The 24,889-nt window shown below is 62.8% G+C and overlaps 4 protein-coding genes across 7 annotated transcripts; 3 read left to right on the top strand and 1 right to left on the bottom strand.

The window, feature by feature from the left end:
• The first annotated feature begins 421 nt into the window (after positions 1-421).
• Positions 422-11,937, top strand: cdc42bpb (CDC42 binding protein kinase beta (DMPK-like)). Of its 2 annotated transcripts, XM_077737973.1 has the most exons (37): positions 422-2,136; positions 2,528-2,619; positions 3,252-3,335; positions 3,396-3,491; positions 3,577-3,725; positions 3,799-3,892; positions 3,990-4,190; positions 4,393-4,641; positions 4,736-4,949; positions 5,038-5,142; positions 5,248-5,381; positions 5,476-5,718; positions 5,812-5,922; positions 6,011-6,231; positions 6,345-6,450; positions 6,541-6,665; positions 6,754-6,859; positions 6,931-7,079; positions 7,194-7,291; positions 7,380-7,459; positions 7,574-7,642; positions 7,713-7,778; positions 7,843-7,948; positions 8,014-8,150; positions 8,260-8,399; positions 8,468-8,549; positions 8,631-8,847; positions 8,937-8,999; positions 9,075-9,316; positions 9,396-9,750; positions 9,838-9,935; positions 10,034-10,118; positions 10,205-10,322; positions 10,459-10,576; positions 10,697-10,948; positions 11,166-11,274; positions 11,350-11,937. In XM_077737973.1, the coding sequence occupies exons 1-37, from the start codon at positions 1,947-1,949 to the stop codon at positions 11,469-11,471; spliced, it is 5,226 nt and encodes a 1,741-aa protein (XP_077594099.1). In that variant the 5' UTR covers positions 422-1,946; the 3' UTR covers positions 11,472-11,937. The 2 variants fall into 2 exon arrangements, with proteins under 2 accessions (XP_077594099.1, XP_077594107.1); XM_077737981.1 differs by lacking the exon at positions 10,697-10,948 and having other exon boundaries at positions 423-2,136.
• Positions 11,938-12,187: 250 nt separating this feature from the next.
• LOC144211097 (cleavage and polyadenylation specificity factor subunit 3-like) lies at positions 12,188-16,270 on the top strand. Its single transcript, XM_077738131.1, has 18 exons — positions 12,188-12,425; positions 12,706-12,769; positions 12,883-12,980; positions 13,064-13,192; positions 13,270-13,447; positions 13,513-13,602; positions 13,673-13,823; positions 13,899-14,074; positions 14,252-14,410; positions 14,490-14,636; positions 14,720-14,872; positions 14,987-15,095; positions 15,173-15,271; positions 15,391-15,485; positions 15,563-15,650; positions 15,723-15,789; positions 15,945-16,041; positions 16,122-16,270. Exons 1-18 carry the CDS (start codon positions 12,352-12,354, stop codon positions 16,209-16,211), a joined length of 2,064 nt encoding a protein of 687 aa, XP_077594257.1. The 5' UTR covers positions 12,188-12,351; the 3' UTR covers positions 16,212-16,270.
• A 13-nt stretch (positions 16,271-16,283) lies between these two features.
• Positions 16,284-20,795, bottom strand: LOC144211075 (disintegrin and metalloproteinase domain-containing protein 17-like). Of its 2 annotated transcripts, none has more exons than XM_077738107.1 (17): positions 20,365-20,795; positions 19,874-20,003; positions 19,653-19,783; positions 19,468-19,556; positions 19,221-19,380; positions 19,023-19,153; positions 18,872-18,958; positions 18,669-18,779; positions 18,355-18,585; positions 18,129-18,281; positions 17,840-18,039; positions 17,669-17,766; positions 17,465-17,599; positions 17,241-17,386; positions 16,987-17,154; positions 16,838-16,894; positions 16,284-16,767 (listed from the first exon to the last, which is right to left on the bottom strand). In XM_077738107.1, exons 1-17 carry the CDS (start codon positions 20,429-20,431, stop codon positions 16,549-16,551), a joined length of 2,313 nt encoding a protein of 770 aa, XP_077594233.1. In that variant the 5' UTR covers positions 20,432-20,795; the 3' UTR covers positions 16,284-16,548. The 2 variants fall into 2 exon arrangements, with proteins under 2 accessions (XP_077594233.1, XP_077594224.1); XM_077738098.1 differs by having other exon boundaries at positions 17,669-17,772; positions 20,365-20,793.
• A 69-nt stretch (positions 20,796-20,864) lies between these two features.
• taf1b (TATA box binding protein (Tbp)-associated factor, RNA polymerase I, B) lies at positions 20,865-24,887 on the top strand. 2 transcript variants are annotated; one of them, XM_077738170.1, is made up of 14 exons: positions 20,865-21,030; positions 21,142-21,240; positions 21,485-21,557; positions 21,623-21,810; positions 21,974-22,079; positions 22,163-22,310; positions 22,370-22,469; positions 22,543-22,690; positions 22,787-22,928; positions 23,028-23,141; positions 23,210-23,277; positions 23,343-23,574; positions 23,799-24,001; positions 24,786-24,887. In XM_077738170.1, the coding sequence occupies exons 1-14, from the start codon at positions 21,019-21,021 to the stop codon at positions 24,809-24,811; spliced, it is 1,659 nt and encodes a 552-aa protein (XP_077594296.1). In that variant the 5' UTR covers positions 20,865-21,018; the 3' UTR covers positions 24,812-24,887. The 2 variants fall into 2 exon arrangements, with proteins under 2 accessions (XP_077594296.1, XP_077594302.1); XM_077738176.1 differs by lacking the exon at positions 24,786-24,887 and having other exon boundaries at positions 23,799-24,168.
• The last annotated feature ends 2 nt before the right edge of the window (positions 24,888-24,889 follow it).

Here is a 24,889-nt window from a genome sequence, read left to right as displayed (position 1 = left end):
GTAATCCGGCCTCCCGCTACACGCACGCACGCACGCTAACGGGCCGCTGGGCCGACACACCGAGCTAATCTCCATCCGAGAAAGACGCTCGAGATGAAGTTGGGGGGAGAATGATGGAGTTGAGGGCAAAGTCATTTCACACTGTAAGAGCATCTCCTTGCCTCTGATTGGCCGCCCCACACTTATGTAAGCATTCCGCTGACACAGGTGCATTGTGGGAGCGGTGTGACCCCATTTCATCCCGGTCTCCACGACAACCAACACGCGCACACACGCACGCACGTACACACCACACACCCCACATACACTTACACACACCATCACGGCTCACAATCCCCCAGATGATTGGTTGACCAAGGATCGGTTGCCGTCGCCATCGCCGTCGCCGTCGACCGATCCTTGGTCGCCAGCCTTCCAATTGAAATGGGCCGGAGGACGTCTCCCCGTGACTGCCGGCCGGCCCCTCCCATTTCAATTGTGCCGTCGTCGGCAGCCAGTGAGTTACGGTAGGAAGAAGTGAAGGACGACGCAATGGAGGGTGGGATTAAAAATCTGGGACAGATAGGAGCATGTGATTGTTACCGTGACAACCAGCTGCTGCCTGATTGGCTCATTCTGGAAAGGCCACTAAGTATATACGAGAGAACACGGGTGTGTGTGTGCGTGTGTGCACGTGTGCGCGCCAGTGGAAAAGATGGCGTCAGATGAATTGACGGCTCTTATTTGGAAGAATCGGCTCAATGGAACCATCTAAAGTGGGGGCCCGCCACAAAGACGCCCGTGCAAACAAAGCCTTTTTCTCTGGGCCGCTCTCTCAGCCTCCCCACAAGGCACCTCGGCCCGGCGGGTCTTTGTGGTCGTGGTCCAAAGCCCTTTGTTCTCGGGCCCCCGCCCCGATGGCGTCACGGCGCGACGACGTCACGTTCCGCTCTCCTCCTGGCTCCCGGAGGAGCGTGGCGTGACGTCACGTCTCGGGAACATTTCCGGCAGGGAAGGCGGGGACCGCCATCCATCCTCTCCGTAGCCGGCGACGCCAGAGAATAAGAGCAACTTCCGAACACCCGGCCTCCTCCTTTCAAAACAAAAGTCTCTCTTCGGCGCCCCGGCGCGGTTCGTCGCGGCGTCTTCGCCAAAGACCGGACGGTGGATGACGTCGGGCGTCAAAAGAACGCGGCGAAACCAGGGGGCGGGCCCTTGGCCCAAGACGCTCGCGAGTCGCCACCTTCGCTGTCCCAAAGCCTCTTGTTGTGAAAGGCCGCCCCCCCGCCTCGGCGGAAGTGCCTCCGACTGCGGCTGGGATCGGCGACCAGTGAGACGACGAATGCCAAAGCGAGTCGAAGAAGGCAGGCGACCAGGATTGAGCCGTCGCACGACGTAGTCGTCTAAAAGAGGGGGGAAGAAAAAAAAGTTGCTCCCGAGTCGTCACCGGAAGCGCCCTTCGACGTCGTCCGTCAGTCGCTCACTCGGCCACCGGAGACGGGGCGGGGGAGGGCTAGCTGCTAGGCTGCTAGGCTGCTAGGCTGCCGGAGAGGAGACGGAAACGGGAGCGGCAGCTAGCTGCTAGGCTGCCGGAGAGGTGACGGAAGAGTGAGCTAGCTGCTAGCATGGATCGGAGGCGGCGGCGGCGGCGCACGCTAACGACGCGAGAAGGGAACCACTGACAGACGGACGGACGCCGGAACCCACTCGCCTCGCCCATATCGGACTCGACGTCGTTGCACGTCCCAGCGACAAACGCGTTATTTGTGTGCCGCACCGACGGACGTAAGCGGACTCGGACAGTGCGGAAGGAGTATCGAGACGGGAATGTTGGCTCGGAGTTAGCTATTGAGCTAACGAGCTAACGGAGCTTAGCGTCGCAATCCTTGCTTTTGGAGCCCGTCAGGCCACCAGCCAGCGAGCGAGCCAGCCAGCCTGTCAGCCTGTCAGCCAGCCAGCCAGCAAGCATGTCGTCGTCGTCGGAACCGGAGCCGGCGTCGGAGCGCCTGAAGCGGCTGGACGAGATGCTGCTGGGGCGGTCGCCGGCGGGCTGCCTGAGCGTCGAGACCCTCCTAGACCTCCTCGTCTGCGTGCACAGCGAGTGCTCCAATTGTGCGCTCAAGAGGGAGAAGCACGTCACCGACTTTCTGGACTGGGGTAAGTCCAAAGCGAGCGAATGAGCGAACGACCCAATCCATCCTTTCCCCTTTCGGGGGGGCTCCAAGGCGCCTGTCTCCGGCTCCGGGTCTGGACCCCCCCAACCCAGAGCAGGAGAAATGCCTCCGAACACTGCCTCCGCCAATAGTATCCGCAGAGTGAGTCTTGTGGGCCCCCGAGGTTATTAGCTGCCCCAATGACGGACGGCAATAGACGTCCAATCTGGAGTCAATCGCCAATAGCGGGAGGGTGCGTCTTGGCCAGCGGAAGATCAAATTGGTTTCGGCCCATTTGGACTAGACTATTGGACGCCGGCCACGCCATCCGTGGTCGTCGACGGTCCCGACCCTGTTGATCACGTGGCTTTTTATGTGTGTGTGTGTGCGCGCAGTGAAACCGTTCACCTCGGCCGTCAAAGAGCTACGCCTGCGCCGGGACGACTTTGAGATGTTGAAGGTGATTGGACGAGGAGCTTTTGGCGAGGTGAGCCTCCGTCTCCTCTCTGTCTCCTCGACTGTGACCCCCCACCACTCCTCCCCTTTCCTGCGCCGCGGCCATCCCTTTCCCGCATTTCCTGTTTGCGGCTCCCGGCTTCCTGTCGGAGCGCGCTACGGCGCGCCGCCCTCCCCGCCCGCCCGCCCGGCCCGCATTCCTGTTTTGTTTGTCGGACGGATCCGCCCGACATTCCGCAAACAAACAGAGCCAGCGCCGTTCTTTGGCCCGATGGCGAGAGACGGGTGCCTTTGACGGGCGCCTTTGACGGGCGCCTCCCCCGACACGCCCGGGGAATCCCGTTCCGCCATCATTAAGCTGGCGTGCCGGGCATGGCGGGTAGCACGCGCGTGCTGTCAGAAATGCACCCGTGGGAAGGTTTGCTATTTTCGGAGCCGCCATTAGCTAAGGTTAATGAGAGAAAATGGATTCAAAGCAGATTTCTAGATTATTCTGCACTTCTGGCTCACTTGCTGGGGATTTTAGGGAGGGGAACGCATTTGGAGGTCATCGCCTGTCCGTGTGGACTGGCTTCTTGTGGATTTGGGCTCTTTCTCTCCCTTGAATTTCTGTCCATTTTGGATGCCTGAGGTTCCCCCCCCCCCTTTTTTTTTCCTCTTCAGGTCGCCGTGGTGAAGATGAAGCAAACGGAGAGGGTTTACGCCATGAAGATCCTCAATAAGTGGGAGATGTTGAAGCGCGCCGAGGTAAGAAACGGGAGGGCGGCGCCTTTCTTTACGGGCCGCTTTGACGCTTTCTCTGAGCAGACGGCGTGCTTTCGCGAAGAGCGCGACGTGCTGGTGAGGGGGGACAGCCAGTGGATCACCACGCTGCATTTTGCTTTCCAAGACGAAAACTACCTGGTGAGTACCCTCTTTCATCAAAAGGAGAGCGGGTAGGCGTATCCGGGCTTGACAACCCCCCTCCCTCTCCTCCCCTCCGGCTCAGTACCTGGTGATGGACTACTACGTGGGCGGGGACCTGTTGACGCTGCTCAGTAAATTTGAGGACCGGCTGCCGGAAGACATGGCCAAGTTCTACGTGGCCGAGATGGTGCTGGCCGTGCACTCGGTCCACCGCCGGCGCTACATTCACAGGTGGAGGGAGAGCCACCTCCCCCGGGCCCGGGCCAACTTTTTGAAAAGCCCACGAAACCTTTTTTCCCCGCAGAGACATCAAGCCCGACAACGTCTTGCTGGAACTCAACGGTCACGTTCGCCTGGCCGACTTTGGCTCCTGTCTGCGTATGCTGGAAGACGGCACGGTAAGGTTCGGCCACCGCCACCGCCGCCGGCCCCCCGGCCCCCCGGCCCCCCGCCGCCACCTCTCCCGAGCGCTCACGGGCTCCGTCGGCGACGCAGGTGCAGTCCTCGGTGGCGGTGGGCACTCCGGACTACATTTCCCCCGAGATCCTGCAGGCCATGGAGGACGGCATGGGCCGCTACGGTCCCGAGTGCGACTGGTGGTCCCTGGGCGTGTGCGTCTACGAAATGCTGTACGGGGAGACGCCCTTCTACGCCGAGTCTCTGGTGGAAACCTACGGCAAGATCATGAACCACGAGGTGGGTGCTCCCCGGGCGCTCGTCCCGCTTCCGTGGCCGCGTCCTCCTTTCTAAACGGGGAGCGAGCGGGCTCCCCCGGGCCGTCTGTGGTGTGGTTGGGCTCGATTGGGCCCGCCCGACTCCTCGTCCTCGATTGGGGCCCGCCCGACTCCTCGTCCTCGATTGGGGCCCGCCCGACTCCTCGTCCCCGCCGGCTTTTCAGGAACGTTTCCAGTTCCCGGAGAACGTCAACGACGTGTCGGACTCGGCCAAGGACTTGATCGGGAGGCTGCTGTGCCCTCGCCAGCGGCGGCTGGGCTCCAACGGCATCGCCGACTTCAAGGCCCACCCCTTCTTCAGCGGCATCGACTGGGACAACATCCGCTCGGCCGAGGCGCCCTACATCCCCGACGTCTCCTCCCCCACCGACACCTCCAACTTTGACGTGGACGACGACGTCCTCAAGAACCCGGTGAGCCGGAGGCCCGCCTCATCTGGAAACGCCCCGTCCCGTCCCGGAAGCTGAGAATGACTGGGGGTGGGGGGGGTGTGGTTATCTTTGCCAGGAGGGTGGCCCGCCCATGTCCCACTCCGCCTTCACGGGGCAGCACCTGCCCTTCGTGGGCTTCACCTACACCACCGGCAGCCGCTTCTCGGACCGCGGCGACGGTGGCGGCGTAGGCGGCGTAGGCGGCGAGGAGGCGGGCGACGTGGAGACCTTCCAGAAGAGGATCCGAAGCCTGGAGCGGGAGAAGCGGGAACTCAACCGCAGATTGCAAGGTGATTCCGCGTGGTGTCGGGGGCTCGCTCACTCGCTCTCTTGGGAACGCAGAATGAAGCAAAGGCTTGTATGTGTGCGCGAGCGCAGAGTCGACCGATGGGCCGCGGGGGCCGCCTGCCGGAACGTCCGGTCGAGACCGAGAGATCAAGAAGTTGAACGAGGAAGTGGAGCGTCTGAAGAAGAAGCTGGCGGGTGAGCCGGACGGTAGTGGCGGCGGTGGCCGGGCGCTGGCCGGGCGCTGGCCGGGCGGTGGTCAGGCCCGGCGTGTGACGACCCCCCCCCGCCCGCGTCTGTTAGACTCGGACAGGCTGGAGCACCAGCTGGAGGAGGCGGTCACCCTGAGGCAGGACTTTGACGGCTCCGCCGCCAAACTGAAGAACCTGGACAGTCAGGTCAAGACGCTCAGACAGGAGAAGGAGGACGCCCACAAGGTGAGCCGGCGGCAGAAGATTCCCGCTTTCGGAGCCCCTTTTTCAGGCCGCCGTGTCGCCCCCCCCCTCTCCCCACAACCAATCCCGTGCGCAGCAAATGCTGGAGGCCCAGGAGCGCCTGAAGTCTCAGTCCAAAGAACTGAAGGAGGCCCATTCCCAGAGGCGGCTGGCCCTCCAGGAGTTCTCGGAGCTGTCGGAGAGGATGGCCGACACGCGCTCCTCCAGGCAGCGCCTCTCTCGACAGCTGCGGGACAAAGAGGAGGAGACGGACTCCCTCCTTCAGAAGGTGGAGCTCATGAAGCAGGACGTGCGCAAGACGGAGAGGAGCCGCAAGGAGGTTAGGCGCCGTCCCCCGGCGGAAAGGGAGGCCCACCTCCTACCGCCCTAACCGCCCTACCGCCCCACCGCCCTAACGCTCTTCTCCCCTCAGCTGGAGGCTCAGCTGGACGAAGCCGCGGCGGAAGCTTCCAAGGAGAAGAAGCTGAAGGAGCGCGGCGAGCTCTACGCCAAACAACTGGAGGCCGAGCTCCACCGCCTCAAGGTTGGCGGACGGACGGACGACCGACCGGCCGGGCGGGGTCTCCGGGACCTCTCGGGCCGGCCCGCCTACCCGCTCTCCTCCTCGGCAGGGACGGGGGGCGGCGGAGGGGGCCGAGTCTGGCCGCGAGCCGTCCGGGCCCGCGGCCCAGCCCGACAAGAAGGTGCTCTTCTACGAGGAGGAGATGCTCAGGAGGGACTCTGAGATGAAAAAGCTGCGCAAGGACCTGCGCGACTCGGAGGCTTTGCACTTGGCCGCCAACAAGGAGATCGCCCAGCTCAAAGACAAGCTGGACAAGGAAAAGAGGGAAAGGTAGGTGGCCAGCCGGGTGGCCAGCCGGGTGGCCAGCCGGGTGGCCAGCCGGGTGGCCAGCCGGGTGGCTCAATCGGGTCGGACGCTTCCCCGAGCCGCCTTTCTTCCCTCAGACGAACGGAGCTGGACGACGCGGCGGCCGTCAGCCGGGACAAACACGAGCGAGAGAAGAACCTCCTGATGGAAGAAAACCGCAAACTGGTGGCCGAAAGCGACAAGGTGGGTCTGGAGGGGCGTGGGCGGCGCCGAGACCGCGCGCCGGCCGGATGTCCGGGTGACGCTTCCCCTCCCCCCCTTGGCCTCCGCCAGTTGTGCTCCTTCGTGGACACGCTGAGCGCTCAGAACCGGCAGCTGGAAGAAGACCTCCGCGACGTGTCGTCCAAGAAGGAGAGCGTGGCTCACTGGGAAGCTCAGATCGCCGAGATCATTCAGTGGTGAGCCTGATTGCCGCGGGGGCGGGCGTGCGGGCGTGCGTGCTCGGGTGGGCCCCATCGCTCTGAGCGGACGCACCTGCGCTTTCAGGGTCAGCGACGAGAAAGACGCTCGCGGTTACCTGCAAGCCTTGGCCACCAAGATGACGGAGGAGTTGGAGACGCTGCGTGCCTCCAACCTGGGGAGCAGAACCCTGGTAAGGCCGTGTCGGCGACGAGCGCTCCGTCCTTCCGCTCCGTCCTTCCGCTCCGTCCTTCCGCTCGCCAGGACCCCCTGTGGAAGGTGCGTCGCAGTCAGAAGTTGGACATGTCGGCCCGTCTGGAGCTTCAGTCGGCCCTGGACGCCGAGATCCGAGCCAAGCAGATGGTCCACCAGGAGCTGCGCAAGATGAAAGCCGCCAACGTCTCGCTGGAGAGGTGGGCGCTCGCGGGCGGGAGGGCACGGCGACCCCCGCTGGCTGGCTGGCGCCGGACGCTCACGCCGCTGTGCTTTTTTTTTTTTTTTTTATTCCTACCGGGCGTCCCACGCAGCAAGCTGAAGGACTCTGAAGAGCGGAGCAGCCAGATGGCCTCGCAGATGGAGACCCTGAAGAAGGAAATGGAGGACGGCCATTGGCGAGCGGACAAAGGTGAGGGAGGCCCGGGCCTCCTCCTCCCCCTCTTCTCCCCCCCCTCCTCCTCCTACCCGGACTTTGACCTCCGAGCTCCTCTTTGCAGCGCTCAACCTCCCGGACTTCCAGGACGCCATCTTTGAATACTTCAACACCTCTCCCCTGGCGCCGGACCTGACTTTTAGGGTGAGTCCAAAAACGCATCCGTTTGGGGGCTTTTGGGGCCACGTCAGGCCCAGAGAGAGAACCAGGTTCTCCGTCCGTCCAATAGTCAAGTGACGCCACGCGTGTGTCCCGCAGAGTGGCGACCCGGAAGCCGTCCCCGCCGGGTGCTCGAGCACCCCCCCCTCGTCGGCGTCGGACAACGAGGCGAGTCCGGCGCGGTCCTTCTGCGTGCCGCCGCCAGAAGCGAACCTTAACACTAACCCTCGGCCCACAGGACGCCAAGTCGGTGGCGGCCGCCCCCTCCCCCGGCTACCAGAGTCCATCGGGGAGCGCGCCCAAGGTACGCCGCCGCTTTTGCGAGGAGGAGCGCTCGGCGACTGACGCGGGCATCGGGGCCTTTGCAGCCTCGAGCGCACCAGCTGAGCGTCAAGACCTTCTCCAGTCCCACGCAGTGCACCCACTGCACGTCTCTCATGGTGGGGCTGATGCGACAGGGCTACGCCTGCGAAGGTAAGGCCCCGCCCCCGCCCGCCGCCAGACGGACCCGTTCTCACCCCCCCCCTGTCCCTCCCCAGTCTGCTCCTTCATATGCCACGTGGGCTGCAAGGAGCACGCGCCGCTGGCGTGCCCCGTCCCGGCCGAGCAGGCCAAGCGGCCGCAGGGCCTGGACGTCCACAGGGGCATCGGCACCGCCTACAAAGGATACGTCAGGGTAGGCGGGGCGCCCTCTTCCTCACCCGCCGTGCGAAAAGCAACGTGCGGCGGGTGGGCTGGCGGGCTCTGAGCGTCCGCCCTTTTATTCCCCCCCGCCCCGCCCCCAGATTCCCAAGCCCAGCGGCGTGAAGAAAGGCTGGCAGCGAGCCTTCGCCGTGGTGTCGGACTGCAAACTTTTTCTTTACGACGTCCCCGAGGGGAAGAGCACCCAACCCGGGGTGGCGGCCAGTCTGGTTCTGGATCTCAGGTAAGGTGTCCCTCCGGACCGGGGGGGGCCCGGGTCACGCCGGCTCCGCCCAACCCCCCTTTCGGCAGGGACGAAGAGTTCTCGGTCAGTTCGGTCTTGGCCTCGGATGTCATCCACGCCAACAGGAAGGACGTTCCCTGCATCTTTCGGGTAGGAGGCTTTGTGCGGGGGGGGCGGCGGCGGGCGCAGCGGCAACGGCGTGCTGACGCGCTCGCTCCCTCCTCCTCGAAGGTGACCTCGTCCCAGCTGAGCTCGCTGCTGTGCTGCGTGTCCCTCCTGGTTCTGGCCGAGAACGAGGCGGAGAAGAGGAAGTGGGTGCGCATCCTGGAAGGTCTCCAGAGCATCATGGCCAAGAACTCGCTCAAGAGCCAGCAGGTCCACGTCTTGCACGAGGCCTACGACGCCTCGCTGCCCATCATCAAGAGCACGCTGTCCGGAGCCGTGCTCGGTACGTGACGACCCCCCCCCCCCCCCCTCCAAAAAGCCTCCGAGAGACGCGGTGGGCGGGCCCTCAAGCTTTTTGTCCTCCGTCCGCAGACCGGGAGCGCATCGCCCTGGGGACCGAGGACGGACTCTTTGTGGTGGAGGTGACCAGAGACGGTGAGTGGACGGACGCCCCCGTGGGCCCCAGTGACTTTTAGTCCCTTTGACCTCCCTCTCTCCCTCCCTCCCAAGTGATCGTGCGTGCGGCCGACAGCAAGAAAGTCCACCAGATGGAGCTGATGCCCAAGGCCGGGATCTTGGCGCTGCTGTGCGGGCGGAACCGCACGGTTCACCTGCACCCGTGGGGCCTGCTGGACGGCAGCGACGCGGCTTTCGACGTCAAGCTGAGCGAGACCAAAGGCTGCCAGGCCCTGACCGCCGGCACCCTGCGGCCGGGCGGAGCCGCCTGCCTCCTGGCGGGCGTCAAGCGGCAGGTGGGTGAGCGAGGGCCGGGGCCGGGGCTCGGACTTGCGTTGCTAACCCACCGCAAACCCTTTTCCTCCCTCCCCACAGGTCATGTGCTTCGAGATGACGGCCAGCAGACCCCACTACAAGCGGCTGTGGGAGGTGCAGGCCCCGGGCACGGTGCAGTGGCTGGGGATGCTGCGCCAGCGTCTGTGCGTGGGCTACCCGTCGGGCTTCGCCCTGCTGGCCCTGCAGGGCGAGGCCTCGCCCGTGGGGCTGGTCAGCCCGGCCGACCCCTCGCTGGCCTTCCTGGCCCAGCAGCCCCTGGACGCCCTGCACGCCGCCGAGGTGGGCGCCGACGAGGCCCTGCTCTGCTTCAGTCAGCTGGGCGTCTTTGTGGACGGGCGGGGACGCCGCTCGCGGGCCCAGGAGCTCATGTGGCCCGCCACGCCGTTGGCCTGCAGTAAGTGGCCCCGGCGCAGGTGGCCCCGGCCCAGGTGGCGGCCACCTTTTTTCAAAATACGCAACTGGAACCCCGTCCGTTCCTTAGGTTCCAACTCCTCCCACCTGACCGTCTACAGCGAATACGGCGTGGACGTCTTTGACATCCAGACGGCCGAGTGGGTGCAGACCATCTCCCTGCGCAAGGTGAGGACGACGTGGACGCCCCTCCCGGGCGTCCTCCCGGGCGTCCTCCCGGGCGTCCTCCCCGGCCGGCGCCCTTCCTCAAACGCGAACTTCCTCAGATCCGCCCCCTGAACGCGGAGGGGACGCTCAACCTGCTGACGTCGGAAGCGCCGCGCCTGATCTACTTCAGCAACGCCTCGTCGGGTAAGGCCGCCGTCCGTGGGCCGCCGGCGCCGCCGCCGCGTGGCCGACGTCTCCTTTATGTTTGTTTTGGGCGGGCGGTGGGGCAGAGGGGGACCTGACCATCCCGGAGACCTCGGAGCACAGCAGGAAGCTGATGGTTCGCACCCGCAGCAAGAGGAAGTTCCTCTTCAAAGTTTCCGAGGAGGAGAGACTTCAGCAGCGCAGGTGGCCCTCGGCGGGGGGGGGGGGGGGGGGGGGGGGCCTCCTCCCCCGGCGTTCCTTGCCTCCCTCCCTCCTTCACTCACTCAACATGCGGTGGTCCTTCCTTCCTTCCTTCCTCCCTCCCTCCCTCCCTCTCCAGGGAGATGCTGCGAGATCCGGAACTGAGGTCCAAGATGATCTCCAACCCCACCAACTTTAACCACGTGGCCCACATGGGCCCGGGCGACGGCATGCAGGTTCTCATGGACCTCCCCCTGGTGAGTGTCTCCTCTCCCCCCCTCCCCCCTCGTGGCTGGGCGCGCCCCGCATGCCATGCTTCCTTCCCGCATCCCCACGAACTGAGCGCCTCTCCTCTGCTGTGCTCTGGCCCGGCCCAGGTCGGCGAGGCGTCGGCGGCGGCGTCGTCGGCGGCGGCCCCCCCCTCCCCGTCTCCCTCCCCTTCGTCGTCGTACTTTCGCCACACCCTCATCTCCTCGCCCTCCAACTTTGAGCACGTGTATCACATGACGACGTCGTCGGCCGGCGTCTTCTTGCTGAAAGACTCGGCCTCCTCCTCCTCCTCCCAGCAGAGCCTCCTGCAGCCTTCTTCCTCCTCCTCTTCCTCTCCCTCCATCTCCTCTGTGGGACGGGTATGCACGCATGCACGCATGGCACCCCTTCCTCCCTTCCTCCCTTCCTCTCACCGTCCCCCCGCCCCCGCTCCTTTCTGTGACCTCACCCAGTGGTTTTCCTTTTTGAATATAGGATTTTTTTTCTAAACAAATTTTGATAAACATTTTACATTTGACTAGACAATGAACATAATTAGAAGAGGTGACATGACGCGTGCGTTTGGCGCCTTTGCAGGGGGTGTTGTCGGCGTCGCAAGAGGAGGCGGCCAAAGAGAGGCCCCGCCCTCTGTCCGGCATCTCCCGCCATCAACGCAGCAAGACGCACATGACGCGCACGGCCTCGGGTGAGTCTCTTCCTTCCCGGCGAGCCACACTTACCAACGGGGCGACCTTTTTTATTATTATTATATTGCCCCTAGACTTTGGGGGCGGAGCTTCGCCGGCGGCCACCGCCCAGGACGCGGAGCACGAGGCGGAGCGGGAGTCCGCGTCCGGCGCCGAGTACGGCGTGGATCTGTCTTCCGACGCCTCGGCCGATTGAATTTTGGGTGGGAGTTGGCCCCGGGCCGGTCCCCGAATCGGCCCGGGCTCACCAGACGCCCCGCAAAGAAAAGGCGCGCGCGCGCCTGTCGCAGTTTGCTTTTCCATTTTAGTCTCCTTTTATTGTGGCGGTTTGAACGAGTAAATGGGCTTCCTGCTTTTATTTTGCTTTTAAGCCTGGGGGTCGCTAGGAAACACGGTGCCCACGCGGGCCGCCCACGCGGGCCGCCCATTGCTAATTTGTACTCATCGGACCACTTCCCGTCTGACCAAGAAAAAAAAGAAGAAGAAAAAAAACACTGTATCTCGAGTTGCACATTGTTTTGTCGTTCATCTGGCTCTTAACCTCTGATCTCCCGAGGTCAGGTCAACACTACTGTTTTCCTTTTTTTTTTTTTTTGACCAGAATCACCAGGAGAAAAAAAAAACACTTTGTAATGAGGACAAACAATAAAAGAATCTACTGAGGCAACGAGTGGTTTGATGGAAGACATTCCGCATTCGTCGGCCGCCATTTAGACAAGTTTTTTTTACAGCCAGCACTTTAGCCCACACAACGGCCTAAAGACGACAATGAGCCTTGGTTAACATGAACGCGTATATGTTCATTCGTATGTAATATCCCTTTAGCAAATAAATCAGTCAAGTACTAATACTTCCAAACGAGGGAGCACCTATGTTGTACGCACTTGTGGCCGACAGAGAGCGATCGAATGTCTGTGACGTTCCAAGTGCTGCCCTTTCCACCGCAACGAAGAAGGAGAAAGAGGCGGAAGTAACTCTCCAAAGTCGCCGTGCCGTGCGACGCGAGACGTTTGCCGCGAGACGTTTGCCGCGAGACGTTCGCCGTGGACTCGTAACCTATCTTTCTCCAGCCAAACATGACAAGCAAACGTAAATGTGAGACGGCGGCGGTGCCCGCGGAGGAAAGTGACCAGTTGCTAATTCGTCCGCTGTGAGTACTCCACTTTTCCTTCTTTGTTTGTAAACGCCCCCCCCCCCCCCCCCCATCACCATCCCGCCGAACTACGTCCTATTATTTCCTTCAATTCGATGATAATGTTGCAATTGTTTTTTTCCCCCTGGCATCTCTCGTGGTGCTTTGGTGGGCTCCATGTCAGAGATTGGGAAAACGTTAGTTCTCACCTAACCTAAAAACTCGCATGCACACACATACGGTGTTTGCATAGTGAATATGTTCCGTGCAGTGAGCAATTGCTGTACTTTGTGTTTAGCGGGGCAGGCCAAGAGGTGGGAAGATCCTGCATCATCCTGGAGTTCAAAGGGCGCAAAATCATGGTAAGTAAGTAAGCAAGTGACGGACGGACGGACTCGGGCGGGTGGAGCAGCTCTGGGCCAAGCCCAGGCGTGGCTAACCGACCACGGCCTCCCGGCGTCTCGTGCAACCAAAGCTGGACTGCGGCATCCACCCGGGCCTGGAGGGCATGGACGCGCTGCCGTACATCGACCTGATCGACCCGGCCGAGATCGACCTGCTTCTTATCAGCCAGTGGGTCTCGTTGGTCGTCCTCGTCGGTGTCGTGGTCGTCGCCGCTGGCGCGTCTGTACATGTTTTTTCTTTCCGGGCACTAGCTTCCATCTGGATCACTGCGGCGCGCTGCCCTGGTTCCTGCAGAAGACCAGCTTCAAGGGCCGCACCTTCATGACGCACGCCACCAAGGCCATCTACCGCTGGTTGCTCTCGGACTACGTCAAAGTCAGGTGGGTGCTCCGGTCCGCGGAGCCGGCCTCGACGCCGGTAGTAACCGGGCGTGCCCCCAACACGCCGCCGCCTCCAGCAACATCTCCGCCGACGACATGCTGTACACGGAGAGCGACCTGGAGGACAGCATGGAGAAGATCGAGACCATCAACTTCCACGAGGTCAGGGAGGTGGCCGGCGTCAAGTTCTGGTGCTACCACGCCGGTCACGTACTGGGCGCCGCCATGTTCATGATCGAGATCGCCGGCGTCAAGGTGAGCGAGCGTCTGGCCGCCGGGGCCGCGGTCAAGTCTGAGCGCACCTGTCTGCGTCCGTCCAGTTGCTGTACACGGGCGACTTCTCGCGGCAGGAGGACCGCCACTTGATGGCGGCCGAAATCCCCAGCGTCAAGCCCGACATCCTCATCACGGTGGGCGCGTGCGTGCGTGGGTTTGACGCCGTGCTGGCACGGCTGACGCCTTGCTAACGGCGCGTTTCAGGAATCCACGTATGGGACGCACATCCACGAGAAGCGCGAGGAGCGCGAGGCCCGCTTCTGCAACACGGTGCACGACATCGTCAACCGAGAGGGACGCTGTTTGATTCCCGTCTTTGCGCTGGGACGGGCGCAGGAGCTGCTGCTGATCTTGGGTGGGTGGAAAGACCGGATGGCGGCGGCGGCGTGGTGGAACGTCCTCCTGTTTTGACGGACTGGCTCCCCCGCAGACGAGTACTGGCAGAACCACCCGGAACTTCACGACATCCCCATCTACTACGCCTCGTCGCTGGCCCGCAAGTGCATGGCCGTCTACCAGACGTACATCAACGCCATGAACGACAAGATCCGCAAGGCCATCAACGTCAACAACCCTTTTGTCTTTAAGCACATAAGCAACCTCAAGGTACGGAGCCGCTCGCCGTCGGGGCCGCCTCGCCGTCGGGGCCGCCTCGCCGTCGGGGCCGCCTCGCCGTCGGGGGCGCCTCGCCGTCGGGGCCGCCTCGCCGTCGGGGCCGCCTCGCCGTCGGGGCCGCTCGCCGTCACGGGCCGCCGCACCAACCACGTCGCCGCACCAAAACAGAGCATGGACCACTTTGACGACATCGGGCCCAGCGTGGTGATGGCGTCTCCCGGCATGATGCAGAGCGGTCTGTCGCGCGAGCTCTTTGAGAGTTGGTGCACCGACAAGCGGAACGGCGTCATCATCGCCGGATATTGCGTGGAGGGAACGCTGGCCAAGGTGGGTGGAGCAAAAGTCACCCGCCGTCACCCGCCGTCACCCGGACCTCACCCGGCCCTCACCCGGCCCTCACTTTCAGCACATCATGACGGAGCCGGAAGAGATCAGCACCATGTCGGGTCAAAAGCTTCCCCTGAAGATGTCGGTGGACTACATCTCCTTCTCGGCGCACACCGACTACCGGCAGACCAGCGAGTTCATCCGAGCGCTCAAGCCTCCGCACGTGGTAAGCCGCCGTCCCCCTCCCTCCCTCCCACGGTCAAGCCCAGGTCGTGCCGAGACCCCGTACCAACGCCCCCCCCCCCCCAGATCCTGGTCCACGGCGAGCAGAACGAGATGGCGCGACTGAAGGCGGCGCTGATCCGCGAGTACGAGGACAACGAGCAGGTCCACATCGAAGTGCACAACCCCAGAAACACGGAGGTGGTGGCGCTCAACTTCCGAGGGGAGAAACTGGCCAAGGTAGGTGTCGTCGCTGACGTTGGCGACCCTGGCGACCCTCTGCCGACCCTGGCGACCCTCTGCCGACGTTGGCGACCCTCTGCCGACGACCCTCTAACTGTCGTCGGGTGGCAGGTGATGGGCTCGCTGGCGGACAAGGCGTGCGTGCAAGGCCAGAGGGTGTCGGGAATCCTGGTCAAGAAAAACTTCAACTATCACCTCCTCACGCCCTCGGACCTCTCGGGTGGGCGTCGGCGCGCCCACCCGAGAGAAGCCTGGCGAAACTGACACCCCAGACACCCACCCCGCATGTCCTTCCAGAGTACACGGATCTGAGCGTGGGCACCATCACGCAGACGCAGGCCATCCCGTACACGGGGCCCATCTCGCTGCTGGTCAGCCAACTCCGATGTCTCACGGGTAAGGTCCAGGCGCAAAGGGTCCGTCGGGTTATGGCGTGCCCTAACAAACAAACCCCCCCCACCCCCCACCCCCTTTTTCCTCCTCTCACGCGGACCGTCCACCTGCGGCGGCTTCAGGCGACGTGGAGCAGGTGGAGCCCGCCGACAAGATCACCGTGCGCGTCTTCAAGAGCATCACGCTGGTTTACGAAGCCGGCATGGTGCTGCTGGAGGTGGGTTGGGGGGGGGGGGGGGGGGCGTGTTTTGAAGGAGCCGCCCATTAACAAGGCTTTGTGCTCTCTGCCCACAGTGGCTGGCCAACCCCTTGAACGACATGTACGCCGACGTGGTGACCACGGTGGTTCTGGAGGTCCAGTCCAACCCCAACGCTCAGAAGAGTCAGTGAGGGGCGGGCAGCGAGCAGGCTTTTGTGTCCCGCTTGACCTTTCACCTCCGACTTGTCTTTCCAGTCCTGGACGCGCGGCCCGAAACCTTTGAGCAGGAAGTCTTTGTGGAACGCCTGGAACTCATGCTGCAGTGAGTGCACACTTGTTACCAACTTTTGCTCTGGTGGAAAAGCCCGGCTTTAGTCGCTCCTCCTCCTCCTCCCCCCCCCACGACCCCCTCGATGCCTGGCCGGGTCTTAGTTTCCGCTAATGGTCCCCAATTTTAAATCTGCCGCGTGCCCGCAGCGACATGTTCGGGGAAGACTGCGTCCAACTTAAAGAGGGCGACAAAGTGACGGTGAGCGTGGACGGGGCCTTGGCTCACGTGGACCCCGAGACCCGCGTGAGTATCTGCCTAGGTCCCCGTGGCCGCCGGGCGCCGCCGCCGGCAGACTTTTTGGGCTAACGCCGCCTTCCCCGCAGGAGGTGTCTTGCCCCGAGGACGAGTCTCTCAGGGACATGCTGGAGATGGCCGTCCACCGGCTCTACGACGCCCTCAACCACGTGTGCTGACCGGACGTCTTCCTTCTTCTTTTCTATTTGCTTTCTTAAAATAAAGTCAGGAAAGTCAACAGAGAGACTCGCTCGTTTGTTAGCGTGACGGGGGACCGACGGGCCACTGCGCCGCTTTAACCACGGTCCGTCCGTCCGTCCGTCCGCCGCCTCTTTTTATTATTGCACAAAGAGCCCCGGGACAAAGAAAGCGCTCACCGCCGAGAGAAACCCCGACGCCCACATTTCGGGGAGCCGTCCCCGGCGGCGTCCTTCCGGGAGGAGGCGCCGCTCGGCTCACGCCCCGGCACGAGCCCTCACCCAGACCCAGTTTATTTGGGAGCGGACCCCGACGCCGTCAGCACGGCGTCTCCCCGCCGTGGACGCGGCTCGGCCGGGTCAAGTCCTCGAAGGAACGGGCCGCCGCCGACCTCCGGGGGCGCCCGAAAGCCGCTCGCAGCGAGGCTTCGTCCACGCCCCCGCGCTCCGGGGCTTCGCACGGCCGGAAGCGGGCGTCGGCCGCCTTGACGATCCGCACGGAAGCCGACTCCGGGGTCCGGCCGGCCACTTCTGCGTTCTGGGGAGGGAGAGGTGCGGGCGCTCAAGACCGGAGCGCCCGGGCCGGCGTGGAAAGGCGGTGGACTCACGCTGGGAAACAGGAAGGACTTGGCCTTCTGCTGGAACTGCCGCTCCACCTTCTTGTCCTGAAGTGTATAAGGGGGGGAAAAAAAAAAAAAGAAGAAGCCACGGGCGATCGAGGCCAGCGGAACGTCGGTCACCGCGACGGGCGGCGTACCACGCAGTGCACAAGCACGCTCAGCGGGATCCAGAAGAGCAGCGAGAAGGCCACCACGGAGCCCACCACGTTGTCGGCCAGGAAGGTGGCCAACGTGTCCATGTCCAGCTTGTCGATGAAGTCCCACAGTCGCTCCACCGCGTCCTGCACCTGCTTCATGCACTTGCCCTGAAGACGGAGGGACGGCGCGTCACCCGCCGCCGGCTCCCCGGCGCGCCGCCGCCGCCGTTGACGCCGCCGTTGCCGACACTCACCGTGCCGTCGCAGAAGCCCACCGTGCAGGGTTTGCCCTTGCGCAGGAAGAGAAAGTGACCTTCCGGGTGGCGGTAAGGTACGCAAACGCCGCCGTCGTCGTCGTCGCCGCCGCCGCGACAGCACACTTTGCAGGAAGCGTCCGTTTCTGGAAGGAGGAGGAGGAGGAGGAATAGGCCACGCCGTTGGCCACCGAGGGCTCGACAACCCCCCCCCCAGGGCCTACCGTTGCAGGCGCAAGGCTCCAGCCGAAGGACGGCCAGGCAGAAAGGAACGCACGAGCCCCCCCGACACTGCCCGCCGTCCAAACACGCCGTCCCGTCCGGGGCGTTTTCCGGCGGCGGGCAGTCGTGGCCGGAGCCTGAGAGGGACGCGGAGACGTGAGCCCGGGGAGACCGCCCGACCGTCTGGGGGCCCACCACTGACTGACCCGTGCAGTACGAGCGGCCCTTGCAGGTGGCGCCGATGGGCTCCTGGCAGACCTTTCCCGCCGCCTCCGGCTGGCAACGGCGGCAACACGGGCTGTTCCTGTCGCTGCGAGGCCGTCGACGTTAGGCCGGGTCACCGGCCCTTGTCCGTACGGGGGAAAGGGGCCTCTGACCTGCATCGCGCGCCCTCCGCCAGGTGGCACTCGGCGGTGCAGCAAGGGTCGGAGGTCAAGTGCAGCAGGCCGGGGTCGCACTCCTCCCCGGGCTCCACGCGAGAATTGCCGCACACGTTGACGGTGCGTTCCCTGAAGCAGGACGCCGCCTTGGAGCGCAGACGCTTGACGATGGAACGCTTGGAGCACTTGGAGAAGACCTGCCGGAGAAGACGTACGCTATGGCCGGCCGGCCGGCCGTCCGGGTGGACTACTTCCCCTCCGCCCGTTGCGTCCGTCCGGAACCCACCCCATTGTTGAGGTGGTCGCCGCTGACGGCGATGGGGTACATGACGTACTTCCCCCCCTGATGGTCCCCGGGGGCGCAGTAGGGGACGTCGTCGGGGTCGTGCTCAGCTCCAAAGTTGTGCCCCAACTCGTGCGTGGTCACCAAGTCGGCTTCCTGAGGAGGGAACCGTAAAGTGGGCCGGGCCGCCCCCCGCCGGGTCGCGCCCCCGCCACATCGGGAGACTCACCTTGGTGAGGATGGTCTTGCCGTAGTTTTTAGTGCTGGTCAGCCCGGTGTTGAGATAGACCGGGCGGCGGTGGGCCCCCGGGCCGCCTTTGGAGCAGAGGCCGCCCGGGGCGTCGCCCTTGACCGGCGCCACGTACGCCAGGCCCAGCGTGCCCTCGGCGAAATCCTGGTAGGTGAAGAGGTGCGCCAGGCACACGTCGGCCGCCTTCTCCGACACGTCCAGGCTGAATTGCTACGTCGGGGTCGGGAATGGTAAGTGGGCCGTGTGGCGGTCCTGACGGACATGGATTCCTTCCCTCCCTCCGTCCGTCTGACCTCCAGCAGCCTCTTCACGTCCCACACCTCCCGACCCTCCACGGGACTTCCGGCCATGTTGAAGTGAACCTCCCCCGGCGACACCGAAGTCGGCGTCTTCTCGATGATGATCTGCCGCGCGTGGAAAGAGCCGCGTCAAGACGGACGGACGGACGGACGGGCGGGCGGGCCAGACAGCGGCCCCGACCGGGCGGACTCCCGACCTGCTGGATTTGGACGCCGTAGCCCGACAAGTCGTCGTCCCACCAAGTGTTTCTGTAGATGTCGTCCACGCGGTCCATCAGCTCGATCTGCGGCGGACCAGACGGCCGCGCTAGACCCCGCCGGCATAACACGCCACGCCCGCCCACTCACCAGGTAATTGAGCGTGGTGCTCTCGTCGCCGCGTCCCATGTGCTGGAAGAAGCGGTGGTCGGCCACCAGCAGCAGAGGACACGTGTTCTTGCGCCGCGAGGGCGCGTCGCGCCTGGCGCGCCACGTGCATCCTGCCGCCGCCGCCACAAGTCAAGCGCGGCCTATAGCATGCAACGCCGCCACCGGCTCCTTCCCTACCTCCGTCGTCCTCGGCGACCCCGTCGGACGGCGGGCGGCCGGGGGCGCCTCGCACGTAGCCGCAGACGGGGGCCCGCCGCGACGGGCCCGGGTTTCGGACGCGGTCCGAGCGATACGCCAGCAGACGGTCGTCTGAGGGAGTGGTGAACCGCCAGAGTGGCTGAGGGTGCCGAAAGCGCAGAGGTCAGAGTCCGTGTCCGGCCGGGCCGTCCCGAGCGCACGCCCCCCAACCCTCTCGCTCGCTCGCCTCAATGTTATATTCGGCGTCCCGCGTGAGGATGCGGGCGGTGAATTGACCGTCCCTCATGTGAGCTTGAACGCGGGAGTTTTCTTCGCCTGCCGGGACGGAAGAAGGATAAGAGGGCCACGCCGGACCTTGACGCCACTCCGCGGCAGCTTTTGTCAAGGAAGTGGACGACGGGAGGGAGTCACCGATGACGTGTCCGGTGAAGAAGCTCCGGCGGTCCACGCGCAGCTCTCGCTCTCCGTCCCCGTCCACGGCCCAGGCGGAAAAGTCCCGGGCCAAAATGTCCTCGTTGGTCCTCAGGTAGAGACGGAAGTGCCTGCCCCCGGGCCCCCACCGGGCCTCGTGAGCGGCGGTAGCGGCGGCGGCAACGACGACGACGAAACCAGCTGGCGGAGCCCGGGCTGACCTTTGCAGTGCGTGGAAGCTGACCTCTTTCTCCACGTGGGTGGCGAGCAGGTCTCGGCGGCGGACGGAATGCGTGCGCAGGTTGGACGGCTCCAGCACCTCAAACTCGTCCAGGGCGTCGCTGACGGACGCTGAAGAGAACCAAGAAAGAAAAAAAAACGAAAGAACGAGCCAAAGGCCGTCAATCTGTCATGTCTTTGACAACTGCCAACGGCAGCCAAAGTCGTTGCAAATCTCTCCGAAATGAAGCCCGTCTGTGGTTCGAACCCCAAAAAGCCGACGGACGCTCCCTGACGTCTAACCTATCCGATCGGTGGAATGGATTGGACGTCTATTCCCGCCCATTTCAGTCTCCGGATAAGGCTATTACAATGTTTCGACGTTTCATCCCAATATAACAATATTCAGACTTAACTCCGAGGGATTGTTCCAGTGGGCCTTCATTTGTATCAAGCTGATTTGCAGGCGAGCCGGGAAGTTCGGACCACTTACAGAGTTGCGAGTGCGTCGTCGGCCCGATCGCCAAGAAACAAAACAGCAGGGGCAGCAAGGGGCTCATTTTCTTCTTGGCCTCATAAAAGCCGCCAGGCGGCGCTTGTCATGTTTAAAGCTTCCGACGAAACCGAGTCCAAAGTCTGTCCGAGAAGAAAATGGGGGGAAAAATAATGAGGAAAAGAAAAGGAAGGAAAAGAAAAGAAAAGCTGAAGTTGCGAAAACCAGGAAGGCGCAAGAGTTGGACTGTCAAGTTTGCCAAAGGCAGGCCTCGGTCACAGCGGAAGTCATCGGAGGCGCCTTCAAAACTAGAGCCTTCCGGGAAGAGTCGTTTGCTCCGCTAGTTGCTAGTTTGGCGAACTCTCGGAAGGCGTGTCGCCCCCCCTCCCGGTGGCATTTTTGAAGACTCCTTTGCTCGAGAGAGAATTGAATTCCACCGGAATTTATCGTCATGCCGCAGTTTTCGTTGCTGCCACTAGGTGGCAGCATAAGGCGTTTAGTGGCGGAAAGAAGAAGAAGAAGAAGAAGAAGAAGAAGACGAAGGAGAAGAAGACAACAGCAACAACAACTTCCGTCGTTGAAGCGAGCACGCGAGCGGTTCAAAGTGGGCTCGTGCTCCCGCTTTAGCTTTACGAGACGTTTGGGGTCGCCCAAATGGACCAACAGGTAACTAGTACGTTTGTGGGTTGTCGTACTAGCTAGCTAGCTAGCTAGCTAGCTAGCCCGCTAAGCTATGGCAATCGCCATTCAACCACGCCGTCGTCCGTCCGTTTTCAGGAAGACTACCAGGAGGCGTGCTTGCAGTGCGGCTCCGTGCGCTGGAGCGTTTCGGACGAGGGACGCTTCTTCTGCACCGTCTGTCACAATGTCATTGAGGTGAGCCCAAAAGAACCACAGACACAGTCGACGGGCGTCTACGGGCGTCCAGTCCATTTCAAGTGGCTTTCTGCAGCCTTTTTCTACTGACCCTGCACATTTGAATTGAATTCAATGCTTTTATTCGAAAGGGGCCAGTAGAAAAGTTGGCCAAAAACCTCGTGTGCTCGCTCGCTCGTTCGTTCGCGTCTCATTTCTATTTCTTGGATGTTTCTCCTGTTTTGTCCTCTTTTCTGTTGTTCAGAGAACCCAAGAGACGGCGCCGCAGACGCCGAGAAGGTCGCGCGTCACCACCACTGGCCCGTCAAAGAGGCTAGGTCTGTCGCCCAAGCCTTTTGGCCCTACGGCACGCAAGGAAGGACCGTGGGCTTTTTGCGCGCAGGGCGGGCGTGCCGCTGGCGGATGTGCGAAGGCTTCCAGTTCGTCTTGATCGAGCAAGCCACGGCGCTGGTCCGGCTGGGCGCCCACCCCGACTTCAAGGACCGGGTGCTGTGGCCGCTGTGGCGTCGCTTCCTGCAGACCCGCCGGCAGGCCTACACGCACGCCCGCAGAGGCCACTCGGAGCCCCCGGTACGTCCGATTCCCCCCCGGCCACATTGGGTCGGAGGTGACGACCCGCGGGGCGCCCCGCGGGGCGACCCGCGGGGCGAGCCGCTACGTTTTGCGGACTTTGCAAACCAGACGCTCCGGTGGGGATCCAACGTGTGGCCTTGCTCTCTCCCGTGCCCTTCAGAGAGCCGTGGATTCCGACTCGGAAACGGACGCCACCGGCTCGGAAACGGACGCCACCGGCTCGTCCTTCCCGTCCGACAGCGATACGGACTACGCCTCCGAGTCAGGTCGGCGCCGCCGCCGCCTCGCGTCCGTACGGAACCGCCTCCGACGGCTGCCCGTTGAGTGCGGCCCGCCTTTGAACCGGCAGACGCCGAGGGGCCTTCCGGCTCGTCGGCGGGCGGCGGGGGCCGGTCCGGCTCGTCGGCGGGCGGCATGACCATGAGGAAGACCCTGGCTCTCGTCCACCTGGCGCTGGTGTGGAGTCGGCAGGCGCTGACGCTCGGCGACCTGATCGGGTGAGTGAGTGAGTGAGTTTGTCCCGAGAGGCCGGCGGTCCGACGTCTTTTGCCCCCAGGCTCGCCGCCAACGGGGACGTCCCGTACTTGGAGGCCTACCTGGTCCTTCCCGAGGAGATGAAGCTGGACGTGTCCAAAGCGAGCCTCTTCACCGCGCAGGTCAGCCGACCTCTGGCGCCTGGCGCGGCCGTCTCCGTCCTGTCCTGACGGTGGGCGTGGCCTGACCCTCCAGAGGGTCCCCAGCCACCGGGAGCTGCTGCGGGAGGCCCGGACGCTCCTGCGCCTCTTGCGACTTCCCGCCTTTCCCGAAATCCACGCTTGGGACCCGCTGCACCCCCGAATGCTCAGCCTGCGCTATTTGGCCGACGCCAACCTGCCAGGTACCTCGGCGACAGGCGCGCATCCTCTCGAGCGAGGGGGCGGGGTCCTTTGGAATGGGAAGGACGACTGGGACTCTGCCTGCGTGTGTGTCCCAGACCAGCTCCACCCGTGGGTGTGTGCCTTGTGGGAGCGCACCAGCCAGCCCCCCGGCGTCCTGCCCGCGTACGACTTGCAGGCCGCCGCCCTGGTGCTGCTCGCCCTCAAGATCCTCTTTGGCCTGGACGACCGGCGCGAATGGTGAGCCGCCCGCTTTCCGGCCTTCCCGCCCGGCCCTCCTCGGCCAAACGTGGGCTTTGTCCTTTTCACCATAACCCCCCCCCCCCACTTGGCCGTCAGGGATCTATCCGACGACGCCTCGGCGGTAGGAGGCTTCAGCCCCCGGAGGTGGTACCGTCTGCTGCGCGCCGCCAAGCTCCGAGCGCAGCGTCGAGAAGAAAAGTGCCTGGCCAGGTGAGTGAGAGCGCCAGAGAATAAGAGAGGGCTTTTCTTTCCATCCCATCCAATCCACCGGCTCACAGGAAGCCGTGGAAGGCCACGTCTCTTTTCCGGAGGGGGAAGCGGGGCCGCGTGGACGTCAAGAGGAAAAGTAAGACGCCGTGACTAGGCCTGGACAAGGACAATCAGAGGTTGAGTCCGTCCGTCTTTGCCCAGGGAACGCCGAGCAGGTGAAATTGTGTTTTGAGCGATTGCGGACGGAGATGGCGGAGGCTTCCCCTCTGGAGCCGCCGCCGCCGCCGCCGGCATCCTCCTCCTCCTCTTCTTCCTCCTTCACCTTCCTGTGGGGAGCGGGGTGCGACGCCGACGGGCCCAGCTTGCGTGGGACCAAGGCAACGGCCGTCCCCGCCACCTTTTGGCGCTCGCCCCTGGGTTCTCACTCGCGCTGGTAAGGAGTTTGAGGCGCTCCGGTGGCGGGGCTCGGCCCGCCCACGTAGACAAACGCCCATGGCCCGTCCTCGGACACGGGACGTTGGTGCCGTTGAAGGCGGACCTGGAGTCTGTGGCCTGTCAATTCGATGGCCGCCAAAGCTAGATTGATGGTGGCAAAAGCATGGGGAAAGTCGCCCGGTGTCATTCCCAGCCTTGTGGTCTGCGTTTCCTCCCCTCCAGGAAGCGCGGCGCCCACTACGCCTGGACGGAGGCCACGTTGCCGCGCTCCTTCGCCTGGGTGCTGGAGCTTTTTGCCTTCCTGTTGCGGGTAAGCCCCGCCCAGCTGTACTGGGAAGAGTCCAACGTGGAGAAGCGAGTCCTGGCGGCCCGCAAATGGCGTCCCAGTTCCAGCTTGTTCGGTCAACGGAGAAGAAAAAGAAAGGGTAACCCTTCATTTTAGATCCTGATCTACTGGAGCGCCATCTATTGGCCATCACCATCTGTTTTTTTTTTCCCCTCCCTCGGCCATTATTTTTGGTGACTGGTAGTGGCAATGTTTTTTCTACAAAATGCATGATAATTTGGAAATAAAGGATATTACTAGCCTGTATTTAGTTGCTTTTATATGCTCGGGGTGTCCAAATCAACATCCTTTTTTTTGGAGGTTCATGGCTATGCCAAATCCAAATTCATCTCGGTTGGCTGCCATCATTTCAAAGAACACGTGTCATTGGACATTATTTTGAATCAACATGTTAAAACAAGAAAGTTATGAAATAGGTTTGCATATTGGATGACGTTAAAAAGAGGCCACGCCCATTCCCTTGGCCGTTTTCAGACTCAAGAACCAAAGAATAGAAAATGGAATGACTACAAAATAAATCCAGATCTTAATCCCCCAAACTAAAATGCTGCTATTCGTATTTTTTTTTGTTCACCTTTGACTCTTTATTTGGTTCATGATCTTCCACCACATCTATTCAAAAGCTCTAAAAGTCCTGATTGCCTCACCCCGGACCAAACCTCCAGCTGACTTGGGGGTTGGATTGTTGTACGAAGGTTAAAAAGGGGGTTTTCGTATTTGAAATGCCCGGCGAAGGTTTTGTAACAATATTTTTGGCGCAGTTTTGTAACTCCTTTTTTTCTTCTTATCTTCCTCCTTCAAATTTGCCGCGAGACTGGCTGGGTGGTGCCTGAAGTAACCTGCGCTCTGATTGGTCCTTCCAGGGCGTCCCTCTCTCGAGAGAAAATAGTAGTTGCCCTCCTATTGGTCCTCACGCTTTCCGGCGCCAAGATTTCAAGAAAAAGCCCAGCTAAGCACCGACAACAAG

The sequence above is a fragment of the Stigmatopora nigra genome, chromosome 2, assembly GCF_051989575.1.
Source record: "Stigmatopora nigra isolate UIUO_SnigA chromosome 2, RoL_Snig_1.1, whole genome shotgun sequence".
Lineage (NCBI taxonomy): Eukaryota > Metazoa > Chordata > Actinopteri > Syngnathiformes > Syngnathidae > Stigmatopora > Stigmatopora nigra.
This window is presented reverse-complemented; position numbering and strand designations above follow the sequence as displayed.

What these genes read in the sequence shown, in the direction of transcription:
- taf1b (XM_077738170.1), top strand. An exon ending in CTGGGTTCTCACTCGCGCTG is followed by an intron (nt 23,575 to 23,798) that starts GTAAGGAGTTTG and finishes CCTCCCCTCCAG; the next exon opens with GAAGCGCGGCGCCCACTACG. An exon ending in ACGGAGAAGAAAAAGAAAGG is followed by an intron (nt 24,002 to 24,785) that starts GTAACCCTTCAT and finishes TGGTCCTTCCAG; the next exon opens with GGCGTCCCTCTCTCGAGAGA.
- LOC144211075 (XM_077738098.1), bottom strand. Translation starts at nt 20,431, where the DNA reads ATGAGCCCCTTGCTGCCCCTGCTGTTTTGTTTCTTGGCGATCGGGCCG. An exon ending in CTTCACCGGACACGTCATCG is followed by an intron (nt 19,557 to 19,652) that starts GTGACTCCCTCC and finishes CCGTCCCGGCAG; the next exon opens with GCGAAGAAAACTCCCGCGTT. An exon ending in GCAAGACCATCCTCACCAAG is followed by an intron (nt 18,282 to 18,354) that starts GTGAGTCTCCCG and finishes TTCCCTCCTCAG; the next exon opens with GAAGCCGACTTGGTGACCAC.
- LOC144211097 (XM_077738131.1), top strand. Translation starts at nt 12,352, where the DNA reads ATGACAAGCAAACGTAAATGTGAGACGGCGGCGGTGCCCGCGGAGGAA. An exon ending in GGAGCTGCTGCTGATCTTGG is followed by an intron (nt 13,824 to 13,898) that starts GTGGGTGGAAAG and finishes GCTCCCCCGCAG; the next exon opens with ACGAGTACTGGCAGAACCAC. An exon ending in GAGGGGAGAAACTGGCCAAG is followed by an intron (nt 14,873 to 14,986) that starts GTAGGTGTCGTC and finishes GTCGGGTGGCAG; the next exon opens with GTGATGGGCTCGCTGGCGGA.
- cdc42bpb (XM_077737973.1), top strand. Translation starts at nt 1,947, where the DNA reads ATGTCGTCGTCGTCGGAACCGGAGCCGGCGTCGGAGCGCCTGAAGCGG. An exon ending in GCCAACGTCTCGCTGGAGAG is followed by an intron (nt 7,080 to 7,193) that starts GTGGGCGCTCGC and finishes CGTCCCACGCAG; the next exon opens with CAAGCTGAAGGACTCTGAAG. An exon ending in AGTCTGGTTCTGGATCTCAG is followed by an intron (nt 8,400 to 8,467) that starts GTAAGGTGTCCC and finishes CCCTTTCGGCAG; the next exon opens with GGACGAAGAGTTCTCGGTCA.